General features: G+C 31.9%; 1 protein-coding gene across 1 annotated transcript in view; it reads left to right on the forward strand.

The window, feature by feature from the left end:
- Positions 1 to 6660: 6660 nt before the first annotated feature.
- Positions 6661 to 13279, forward strand: part of LOC111415546 (phospholipid-transporting ATPase ABCA3-like) — a 28282-nt gene continuing 21663 nt past the window's right edge. The window contains exons 1-8 of the mRNA XM_071196763.1: positions 6661 to 6873; positions 8300 to 8534; positions 8614 to 8844; positions 9356 to 9486; positions 9541 to 10044; positions 10096 to 10275; positions 10551 to 10757; positions 10828 to 11279. Of these exons, the coding sequence (XP_071052864.1) occupies positions 8311 to 8534; positions 8614 to 8844; positions 9356 to 9486; positions 9541 to 10044; positions 10096 to 10275; positions 10551 to 10757; positions 10828 to 11279 (1929 nt within the window). The 5' untranslated portion in view covers positions 6661 to 6873; positions 8300 to 8310. The remainder of the gene's footprint in view (positions 6874 to 8299; positions 8535 to 8613; positions 8845 to 9355; positions 9487 to 9540; positions 10045 to 10095; positions 10276 to 10550; positions 10758 to 10827; positions 11280 to 13279) is intronic.

A 13279-nucleotide genomic window follows, 5' to 3' on the forward strand; every position in this document is an offset into this window, starting at 1 on the left:
AAAATTAGAGCAAATTTTTAATAATTTACACTGATTAGATTAGAAATGTATCTAATTAGAGTCACGACAACATCTAGTTAGATTACATATAAAACACTGTTATAGAGTAACGATTTTACACTATTTAATAAACACCATCTTCTCACTATTTAGTGTAAATTTTTAATCTATTTACCTACACTATATAGTGCAAAAAAATAATTCTAAATAAATTGGACCGATCTGAACCATGTTTTAGAATTGATTTTTACTGTATATTTTTTCCTGTGTACTACATTAGCATCTGATATTCGAAATAAAATCATTTTCATTATCAACTACTTCGGTTGAAGACAGTTAACCTATGGAGGAAGATCCTAAAGATGCTAAAGTAAGTTTTAAAGTTAAAAATCCTAAGAAAGGAGGAGGAACCTCCGCAAAACAAGATCAACTTACAACAACTACACCGATGAAAGATGCATCTTCGATCATCAGAGGTTCAGTGTCTTTAATATGTTTAAATACAGTATGTCCCCGGATCAAGTTACAAAGAGGAAAAAAAAATTTATTACTGATTTTTCAAACTTATCTCAGCACAAATAATGCGTCGGATATGTTCAAACCACTAAATCGCACGAACTATTCCCATTTTTATGTAAAAATTATAGTTTTCCTAAATTAAACATTTTTCAAGATCAATTTACGATATGTAACCATAGAAACCAATAAAATAAAATAAAAGTTACAACTTATGTTAGTAAAAAATATACAGACAAATCAAATTAAAATATGGCTAATTGAATAATAGTTATTTGTATTATAAGTAAAGAAAGTATACTTTTTCTTTACGAATCGCGAATTTTCTAGAAACGCGAAGAGTAAAGAAGTTACTTTTCTTTAAGAATAATACATGAAGTTTTTTGGGACACTCAATTTAAATGAATTACCTACATTTTATAAGAAATTATTTAAAAAGCACACGACGAGCTCGAGAATCAAATTGTCGTTTCTGCTGTTTCCCTTACTACAGCAACCAATCAACAAAAAATAAAGTAGTGATTCATCAGGAGGTGTTATCAAAATCGTCACTAACATGTGGTGATTTATAGTTACAATAGTGTACATCAAGTATAAGCTTCTCTAACCTTAATAATTAAATAATAAATAACAGTTTGAACATATCCGACGTATTATTTATGCTGAGATAAGTGTGAAAAATCAGCAACAAAATTCTTTTTCCTCTTTGTAACTCGATCCGGGGACATACGGTATATTAGGATTGATGTTAAAAAATTGAAGAAAAAAAATGGTGTTTAAAATAAATATATTAATTTTTATTTATTAAATTTGTGTTTTATTTATCCACCACACACCAGAGTGTGCATAACTCACTCCTACTTACACCACTCAATCCTAGGTGGAGAATTTTTTTATGTATTAAAAGGGTGGTTTCAACCCCTTATCCCCTGAATTTTTGCAAATCCCTTGAAAGTGCTATTCCAAACGCTCTTTTATAGGTTTTAAGCCGAGTTTAATGGTGACACCAAGTTTCCTACAAAAGATATGAATTTTTTACGTATTAAAAGGGTGTTTTCAACCCCTTATCCCATGAACTTTTGCAAATCCCTTGGATATGCTATACCAAATGCTTTTTTTTAGTTTTTGAGCCAAGTTTAATGGTGACACAAGATTTTCTAAAAAAGATATGAATTTTTTACGTATTTCGGGGATTTCGACCCCTTATCCCCTGAATTCGTGAGGCATTCACAACTCTTCTAACACTCGTAGTGGGGTCTCTGTCGAATTCACGCAAAATTCTTCTTCTAAAGTTTCTTTGCACTCTAATATTGTCATTATTACGATCTACTCGTCATTATTTAGCCCTTGTTAAATCATTTGTCTATACACTTTCACAAACACAGAAGGATGCGGATGTCTTCTATTTCGATATCTTCTCATATACTCTAGGGTTACTTCTCCTGAATTTCCGTTTGCAAACCCATATACAAAATGAATATCCGCTAACTCTTGGTTAGGAGAAATAAACGGCATTTTGTAAAGTTTTTAGTCAGCAAACCAAAAATTTAAAAAAAAGAGACAATTTAACACGATTAGGAAAAAGAGTAATGAATTTGGCACGTTAATAAACAAGAAAATTGAATTTTACACTGGTCAACAACTACTTGTGATTTGACACTTGATACAATAAACTAAAACATTAGTTAATTTACCTACGTTGTTTCAATGGTAAACATTATTATACCTATCTTTAACAATCCTCTAAAAAAATTGGTCTGAATCGAATAATAAAAAGTGGATTATCTTGAAAACGATAAACTTTAGCGCATTTTGATAAGAGTACCCTTTTTGCTTAAAAAGTACACAGAATAAGACTTTTTATTCAAAACGCAAAAAGTATACTGTCAGAAAAGTTATTGTTATTTTAATCCGTAAAGAATACGTTACAGAGCGCTCTCTGCCGACTATAGTAAAACGGACTCCATAATCGTCTTTCTCATGCCAAGAAACCTCCGTATACCAAATTTGAAAAGAATCGGTTGAAATATACGTGTAATATTAAATATAAATCAATTTAAAAATTTAATTTGAACACCCTGTATCTCCAAAACAAAGCGTTTGTCGATCTATGTTTATATGAAGTTTTGTTGTTAATTTTAAAAGATCTATCGACTGTTAAAGTCCTGCTACAAAAACCTGAAATACCTGTATATTGCAATACAACAAACAAAATTCGAAATAAATATTGTTACTGTAGAACAAGAAATATCCAAGCACTACATAAACTTGAATGCCAATGAAGTATATTTTTCTTCTTCGCGTCTTTGAGAAGATCATTAGCGTTGCATTCGAGGTGTTTATTTGAAATCCATATCGTGCGCAGTGTTGCCAGATAAATTTTTCTCACAGCGGTAGAATTTTGCCTTAAATAGCGGTAGATGGCGGTAGAATTCGTTCATCAGCGCCATCTATTGGCTTGAGTTGTTAAAAACAGAGTGGGCCACATTTAAGTTGTAAAAATCGTAAGCCTGAAGTTTAATAGAGTTATTTTTTTTTTAATTCATATTTTTGTTTTTAAACAATAATTTATATTCAAATATAAATCGGTTTTTATACATCTATGTTTTTTAAAAGCCTCCATTCATTATCAATTATTTGTAGGTTTTTCTCCTCGACTAAATTTGGCCATTTTGATGCTATAGGGGCAATAGTATTAAACTGTGTTTGACGGACAGACTGAGGATTCAAAAAAGATAACTCTTTTATAAATTGTCTTTTAAAGGGAAACGCTGCAATATTTGTTTTACTCCTTCAATATAAAACGCCAGGCAATTTGTTTTAAGATGATTGTTAAATTAATTGCAACCCCAAAATACATTTTTTCCAAAGGTAACATATTCCTGAGATTTTGAAAATCTACGTTAAAAACTTCGTTGCTTTGTAGAATTTCAGGTTTTATGTAATAATCCATCATTGTTTTTACTACCAATGTCACTGAGGTATATATATTGCTTATTTGAAGACTTTCAGATTGCATCTGCCTGTTTAAGTTTACAAATAATGGTAAAACAAACTGCAAAAATTGCAAGTATAATTTGTAGACTGGGTTTTTTAAATGAGTTAAAATATTATCGGACTGAATATCATCCTTATGATGGTATGATACATCGGTGAAAAAGAGAACTATCGCGTCATATTGTTCGAGGATTCGGTCAACCACACTTATAAGAAATAGCCAACGAGTCTGACACGGGTGCAAAATTTTATGGTATGTGCATATATCAGTTAAATTTATTACTGAATTATGCCGCCCCATCATATTGGAAGCCCCATCCGCAGCAAAGCCAATGAGATTTGACGTATAGGGAATGTTATTTTGAGTAAAAAAAGAAATAATTTGTTCAAATAAAACTTCTGCTTGAGCATTTTCTACTGGAAGAAGGGTTAAAAAGCAATCTTGAATATTATTATCAAACATTAATCTTACAACCAAGCATAAATATTTCATTGTTGTTCTGTCTGTTTCATTGATAATTAAACTAAATTTATTATTTTTTAATAACTGAGTTAATGTTTGGGATGAATAGGCGCCAATGACATTTTTTTATTATATTTGTTGTTTTAGTGCGCGCAGATTTGATACCTGCAGCAATTTTTGAGTCAGGACATACCGATCGTAGCAAGTCGGGGATATGATCCATTAATACCAAGGGCAAATTATGTTCAACCACAAAGGCCGCCAATTTTAATTCAGCATCTTTTACTTGAGTGTCGAGTTCGCCAGACATCATATCTCTTAAGGATCTCTGCTTGAGTTTCCCTCGACAAGCTTGCTTGTGCTTTTCTCTTTCTGCGTGTCGGCGAAGTTGTAGCTTTCCAGCTTTGATGCTGATATCCAGTTCACAAGTAATGCAATAGGCAAAATAGGATCCCTACAAAAAATGGTATGAAATATAAACCAAGTTAATGCCTAAAAAAAAACCTTTTTGCTTGCCTGCAGCCACCCCTTTAAGTCTGGTTCATCTTCCCATCTGCAACTGTAGGTTTGATGGTATTTTAATTTTTTGACAGGTGTTTGAGCCCCATCAGAATTGTCTCGTGTTTCTTCAGAACTACTGGACCGACGCAATGTTCTTGAATGTCCTGCTTCTGCCATTATGCACCGTACTATATTTCCAAAAATGTTAATGATTTGGTTCTTTTTCGTTTTTATAGTGTACTTCAATTCACTTACCACTTGTTAAATCGGATTCAAATCAAAGAACACTTAAAAACACTAAACGCTTTGTGATTTTCTTCTGATCGTGGTTTAAATATAAATGACTCATAATTCTCTTCGATTTTCTTTTATACCTCGCCAGTTGGGTAAAGTACCCATTTTAGAATTTAATTGAACTAGCGACAGTGGGGATTTTTACAAAACGGTAAAGTCGCCACTTCGGTAAAGTACCCATTTTCATTAATTAAAAATGTAGCGCTCGTAGCGCCAACTAGAATTACCGACTTTACAGAATCCGTACCAGCAAGTGAACTACCGAATGTAAAGATACTTTTAAATACTAACAGAGGGCAGTATTTGAAAAAACTTCCTTCATTTGTTTTCAAATAAATTTACTCATCAAAAATATAATACAATTTACTAAAGTGAATAAAAATAAAATAAACATTAAACTGTATGACAAAAATATAAAAAAAAGGTAGATTTGGTTGTTAAAACGGTAGGGCGGTATTTGTAATATGAAAACGGTAGAAATACCGCTTTAGCGGTAGATCTGGCAACAGTGATCGTGCGTTGTAGTCTTGCAGTTGGTTAGTTAAGTCTTGCAATTAGTTTCTACAAGTCGCTCATACTCGTATTCCCTGCGTGACGAAGATTGATCACGTTAACACCATTTATTCTAATTCCCACTTCTAAATCGTTTAGCTGGCAGCAAATATTGCATCTGTGCAGATGATGAATAGCAACTCTCTTTAAGATCGCTATTTGTTCTGATGTCCAGAAAAAGTTGTATTTTGTACATGTTTGAAATTATTCTAGAAATATGCCCTGTTTTATGTCACATTTTTGTCAGCATAATAATCGATTTATAAAATACTGCGAAAGAAAACAGAAATTATTTAGTTAAAATAGTTATTTTTGATACAAGATAACGAAATGACTCTTGCATTCGAGAACGAAAGTTTTTTTTGCAAGCTTTAGCGAGCAAAAAGATTGTTCGAGAATGTTTACCGTTGAATCGAGAAAATTGTAGCTGAAACAGTATCACGACCGACTTGCTTTAATCGGGACAACTGCCTAAAAATCTGAGTGAAGAACAAAGTAAGTAGGTGAATTTTTAAAAATAAGTTGTAATGATCAAGTTTCTAGCATGAATTTGAACTAGTCGAGGGTTTAGAGTCACATAGGTGTAACTCCCAAATTTGTGTTTTCAAGAAAACTTCCCAAAATGTAATATTTAATACTATTACTAATGCAAGGACAAATTCAATGGTAATTTTTATCTTAAAACTGGGTATTTTGCAGAAGTATAGATTGTAAAGCTCCTTTCTAATGATTTATATTACTATTTTTACTTGTTTCTGTATCACTTGTTTATCACTTGCTGTCGTTGTTTATTGTATACCTATATTTTATGCTAATATTTTTTTATTTGCTTGATGTCGTTTGTACGTTTATAATATCTATAGATATTTTGCTTTCAACCCTTCTAGTTAGATTTGTACATAGTGAAGGACCTTTTAAAATTGTTAAAAGATATTCAAAAAATTATGTTATTTTTAGAAACAATCAAGAATACATTGTTAACGTTGATAGTTTAAAACCGGCGTTCGTTTTAAATAACTGCATTAATAATTTATCGAAACATTCTGCATCACAGAAATTATTAAAAGTTTCCTTTGCAGAATAATATGTACTCGATTAATTCCATGTTGTATTTTTATTTATTCCTTTCCGCCGGTTAAATATTTTGCGCAGGGGAGTATCTATAGCGTTACCGTCACAGAACCCACCTAATTTTAAATTCATATTTTTGGCGTTGTTAGAAAATCAGGTGGGTTCTGTGACGGTAACGCTACACATAGTTTCTTCTAGGCATATAAAGTCGTAAAATTAATGACATATATTAGAACTGTCAAATTATTTAAAATTTAAAAATTACAAAAGATCTCTAAACTAAATTTGTTATACGATTATATTAATTTAATATATGTGTAAGTAGTGTGCATTGTTGAAAATCGGAAATTATTATATATATGAGTAAACACTAAACTATTGGTTTGTCTGGCAGAAGAAGGAAATTTAAATCCGTTGAGTGGTGAACTATCTTTTTCCCTAAATTTGTCTTAGTGCTAAAGAATTGTTATCGAATTGTGGTAGGTAAAATTTTATTAAATTTTCTTCTAATTTTATTATTAAAATATTTAAAATTTTTGTAAATCCGATCTTTAAAAAGGCGGTGGCTCCTAAAATACAGCTGCTCATAAAATTAAGTATACAGGGGAATGGAAGATAGATAATTATTGTGATTATTTCAAATAATTACTGTTTTATTTTAAAGTTTAGATATAGGTATACATACAGCGTGGTTTAGATTTTAATCGGGAAACTTTCCTAGGACTTATTATTTATTAAATTTACAGTTTCCTGTAAATTACGGTACTATAACTAAAAATTAAAAAGCATATTTCTGATATTTGAAACAAATATATTTGTTGAACTATTTAATTTATATATGTTTTAGTTATAGTACCATAATTTGCAAGAAACTGTAAATTTAATTTCTTCGCCAACACTAAAAGAAAAGTTTATTTTTAGCTTTATTCTAAAACAATAAGAAATAGACCTGTCAAACCCTATATTTTTGTAATCAGAAACAAATAACGAATTTAATAAGCGAATAATCAGTGGTTGTTTCCATTAAAAAAACGAAAATTGTGATAATATCTCAAAATCTAAAACCGAAAAAATTTTTTTGACTACGTCATCAAATTCTCTGTAAAAAAGTGTCCATATAATGTCTTAGTTATAATACTCCACCTATAATAATAACCAAGATAATTGCACTTGCTGGTTTTACGATATTTTCAATTTTGGCCTCTAGCGGAAAAACAAAAGACAATAGCGCTATGAGGTTTCCGGCATTAGCAGTTTCTCGAAAAACGAGATCATGACATGTAAGCTACTTTTTTTCTAACTCTTATAGTTTCCGAGTTAGCCTATTCGTACATCGAATTTGAACCACTCTGTACATAGTTAAGCAAAAGTGATTATGTTTATGGTGGTACTATGTTTTAATACGCTGTAGGCAGGGTGATAAAGTGTCAATTTTTTTTAATTTTACGTTTTTCTCTGCTGTGTTTTGAGTAATTATTTCAAATTTGGTATATACCTAATGTTTATAAATCTCTACAATAAAATGACGAATTCGTCAGCCACACCATTAGGTGTGCCCATTTGAAACCAAATTTGAGATAATTGAACTAAAATTAGAACTAAAACTAGAACTAACACTACTTTCGGGTTTTGCCGTGCGTTTTTTAAGAAAAGGTTTGACGTTTCGGATGCCATGTTGCAACCTTCTTCAGAAACTGGTTCGAAGTATAAATTTTAGATAATTATTCAAAAAAACACCGGAGAAACATTTGACAACATGTCTATTAGCACTTTTGTCTTATTTTATCGAGTACTACCGCCCCCTGAAATATCTACACGTCGTTCATTAACATCCTGTATAAATTGGGTTATACATTTTGCTGAATTAAAACTTCATTTATAGTAATAATATTTCCATTTATATAGGTATTTAAAAAATGGGTAGATATTTGCAGAAATTTCTTTTACTTTTTTGGAAGAATAGTCTCTTACAATGGAGAGAACCGAAGGACACACTTTGCGATATCTTAAGTCCCATTCTATTCGCTGCTTTCGTAATATTGCTACGAGTACTTATTATTCCAGTAAAACATGATGCGATAGAATTTACGGAGTTCTCGCCAGTTATAATTCTCCCGGTTAATGCACCAGAAAAGATAAGGTAAGGAACTTCAATATATATCTAGTTAATTGGTTACTTTGATTTAACGAAAACCAATACCAATTTATTTTTATTGAAGTGCTTCTATTTTCTCTATTTTCTGGTCACCATGTGGAAATGGCGAATTAAATAGTATTATGACTGCTATCGGTAAGAAATATTCCCCACTGTCTCAATTGTGCGTTGATAACTCCGGTGAATTAGAACGAACATTAGAACTGTATAGACCAGTTGTATTTGCAGCTGTTCAGTTTGATGACCTGCTAAATGGAAAGGATGTTATTACGGAAAAAATGGAAATTATTATAAGGTGAATAAACATAAGTATTTAAAAAAAACCTTTGAAACCATCGATTCTCAATCGACGGGGTATAACACGTAATGAAATTAATAATTAATTTATAAATACTAATACGAAAATTGTATTAAATGTGAAAATATTGAGAACCGCTGACGATGAGACACCCACTTTTTTTATTATTTACGGCACATTTAATCTCTATTAAATTGCCAATAAATCGTTTGTTATTTCATCATAGCTCAGTTCGTTTTTGAGATATGATTTTTTTAAATAAATAAAGATGCAGAATTGAGGTTAAAAAATCATAATTTTCAATAATTTAATTTAAATAATCATCGATTTTTATATGATAACTAAGAAATTATTTGCAGCACACTAAAGCTCTGTTAAATTAGCTTTAAAATGTTTGTTATTTCATTATGATATCTCCATTAGTTATCGAGATATTACTTTTTAACGGTGCTTTTAAAATGAAGTTAGTACAATGATATGGTATAAGAAAGTAATTAGGTTTCTATAGATTTCCAGGAGAATTACGAACCAACGGAAGTAACGCTACAAACACAAACGAATGGTTCACACATTTAACATTTTCGCAACACAAAATGCCTGGGCCCAGAGACTTTGCAAATAACTTTGGTGCAATACCGAGTAAGAAAAATGATGTTATATTTAAAAGTTAATTCTCCTTTGTTATTTTGGTAGATTACTACTTCGAAGGTTTTTTAAGCTTACAACACGACATTTCTATGGAAATTATTAGCACGCACATGAAACGAGAAAAAGTCAGCGATCGTAATCTTCCAACAATTTTTATGCAAAGGTATCCACACCCTGCGTGGATCCACGATCCAATGTTCGAAAGTATAAAAGGGATCTGTATTATTTTTATTGTTCTGGCTTTCGCGAATGTTTGTAGTCATATGGTGACTGTACTTACTACTGAAAAAGAAACACAGGTAAAGGAAGCAATGAAAATCATGGGATTACCAAATTGGTTACATTGGATGGCATGGTCCTTCAACATGCTTATCTTACTTATTATTTCTATTGCTTTAATAGTGGTAATATGGAAGGTTTCTTGGAGAAGCGATTCTGGTTTTAGCGTCATTACATTCAGCGATGCATCAGTACTGTTTGTGTTGCTCTTATGTTTTATTTGCTCTCTTATAGCATTCTGTTTTTTAATGAGTGTTTTTTGTAAAAAAGGTTAGAAATGAAATTATCTAATACTAGTTTTTAATAATAAATCATTTTTAGCTACTACTGCAACTGCTCTTGCTTCAACGGTCTACTTATTAACTTTAGCACCATACTATTTGGTTGAAATGTACTTCGATATTTCGAATTTATTTATAAAACTTATAGCTATGCTTGGATGTGGCAGCGCATTAGGTTACGGTATTCTATTATTTAGAATCTTTGAAGGATTAGGAACAGGTAAAGAAAAACAAATATACTTATTGTGATTATAAAAGTACGAAGGCCGGTGCCAATTGAACTAAAAATAGAACTAAGACTAGTATAATACTAGTGTTAGTGATAATCACTAAAGCTAACACTAGACGTAGAGCTAGAAATATTCGCGTTTAGATGTCTTAAGGGACTCGCGGCTAAACCCGAATGTTTCTAGTTCTAGTACTAGTGTTAGTTGTAGTGAAAGAGCTATTGTTAGTTCTAGTTTTAGTTCAATATGTATAAGCTTTTTTTTGTAGGATTACAATGGAATTCTCTTTTCTGTGCAGTTAGTGCAAATGATTCATTAACATTAGGTCATGTTATTATTATGTTGATAATAGATACAATAATCTACTTTTTAATTGCTGTCTATGTCGAATCAGTTTTTCCTGGAGAATATGGGGTAGGTCAACGTTGGTATTATCCGTGTACAGCTTCTTATTGCTGTGGTCAAACTTACGCAGGTATCTTTTTTCTTTTACCTAATTATTCAATTTAATCCACATTTTATTATATAATTTTCTTATTTTAAAGATCATGAAGATCAAGCGGATAGAATAGATGGAACGGATACTTACGAAAATGAACCGATTAATTTAAAACCCGGCGTTAAAATTAAACATTTAAGAAAGGTGTATAAAAATAATAACGTGGCGATCAGCGATTTATCTCTGAATATGTATGAAAATCAAATTACGATTTTAGTTGGTCATAACGGTGCTGGAAAAACAACAGCTTTGTCGATGTTAACCGGGATGATAACTCCAACTTCTGGTACTGCGGTAATAAACGGTCATGATATAAGAACTAATATGAATAATATTCGTGAAAGTATGGGATATTGTCCGCAAAAGAATATTTTTTTTAATGAGTTAACTGTGAGAGAACATTTTTATTTCTTCCTTAAGGCGAAAGGAATAGTGAATAAGCAAGAAGTCGAAAATGAAATTAAAAAGTATATTAATCTTTTGGAATTAACTGCGAAGGTAAAGAACAGTATGATTATGAGTACGAAGGTTTCCACGGCCGGTGTTAATTGAACTATGACTAGAACCAACACTAGCACTATCACTAGAACAAAAAGTACATTGTGTACACATTTCGTTGTCCACATAGGCTATCTCCGAATCTAAAAGCGATAGAAAAAAAGTAGCTTACATGTCATGATCTCGCTTTTCGAGAAAATGCTAATGCCGAAAACTCCAAACAACTATCGTCTTATGTTTTCGCCCTATCGGCAAAAACTGAAGATTTTGCGAAAACGACAATCGCGAATAACTCACTTATTATCAAAGATGGAGTATTATAAATAAAACATTATATGGGCAACATTTTACGAAAAAAGTGGCGTAGGGCGAATTTTTTTCCCATCTTTTATTTTCGAGATTTTAGAAGTAACTTTATTTTTTTAAATGGAAACCATAGTTGGCTATGACCTAAAATAATTTCTTATTTTCTTCTGATAACAAATATATGTAGGACTGCTGGGGAAATAAATAAAAAAACACGCACTCAATAACTGTAATTATAATGTTATTAAAAAAGAATAAAAACAAAACAAAACCAGGTAATGTCTTTTGTAACTATGAACATGTTTTATACATTTCAACAGTTATGGTCTCTGATATTTCTTATATTTCGATTCACAAACGTCTTCTTCTCTTAGCTGCGACCGACTGACTCACACTGACTCACAGGCCTATCTCTCGTCCACTCCTTAACCGACGACAGTCGACACTGCCCGATTCCATTCCCACATCTCGTCCATCCTGACTGACATTCGACTCGAATGTATCTTCATCTGGACTGTCATTTTCTCCAAATGCGTCTTCATCCGGATTGATACTGACCCAAGGTTTCATGTTGTCTACACTCGTAGTAGTCTTCCGTGGTCCTGCATGATCTCCAATCTTGTCTACTTCATACCGGTCTGGACCTATCTTCTTAACGACACGATAAGGACCTAGGAACTTTGGCAGTAACTTTGACGTATTCTGGAATTGTGTCCTCTTGATGGCCACCCATTCTCCTTCTTCATAGTTCCTTGCTAGTTTTCGTTTCTTATTATAGGTTTTCATATTTTCATCTTGAACTTTTTTCATTTGCTCTTTCGCTTGTATTTGCATGTGTTCTCTCTCTTTCACAAATGAGTTTATGATTTCTTCTTCTACCATCTCTTTCAACTTTATTTGGTCTTTTCTTTTCATTTCTACTCCAAAAAGTAATTCAAATGGGGTTCGACCAATACTCCGGTGATATGTACTATTGAGGATCTCTTGCAACTTTCTAACATGTCGAAACCAATTTTCAGGTTGTTCGATGCATAATTTGGTTAACGTTGGTATGATTACTCTATTGACTCTCTCAACCTGTCCATTTCCTCGTGGTACGCCAGTTGTGATTTTCACATGTTTTATTTTCTCGTCAACACAATAGTCTTTGAAATCCCTTGAGGTAAACGCAGCTCCTCTGTCCGAAATAATCATCCTGGGACTTCCAAAAATTTCTTTCTGCTTTTCTAGTTTTTCAAGAACTTCTTTTGTTGCTGTCGTTTTTGTTGGGTGTATCCAAACGAATTTTGTAAAAGAATCAATGACTACAAATAAATATTGATATCCTTTTCCTGTCTTTGTCATAGGACCTAAATGGTCTATATGATAGGTCTGCAATGGAGTATCGCCCTTTTCTATTGAATTCAAGTATCCTTCTTGTTTACCCATCTTCCTCTCGGTAAGTATACATGGTACACAGTTCATAATTAACTTTCGAATCTTCTCCTCTAGGTTGTCGATATAATATTCTCGTTCGATCAAGTCTTTTGTTTTCTTCACTGCGAAATGACCATTGTCATGTGCACTTCGTATTACTTGGTGTTGCATTATCGTAGGGACAACTAGTAGTTCACATCCATTTTTGTTCTTATACAAGATGCCATTTTTTAGTTCATAATCCCCATAAGGTTGAGTTTCCAATATTTTCGTAATTG

The sequence above is a fragment of the Onthophagus taurus genome, chromosome 6, assembly GCF_036711975.1.
Source record: "Onthophagus taurus isolate NC chromosome 6, IU_Otau_3.0, whole genome shotgun sequence".
In the NCBI taxonomy this organism is placed as follows: Eukaryota; Metazoa; Arthropoda; class Insecta; order Coleoptera; family Scarabaeidae; genus Onthophagus; species Onthophagus taurus.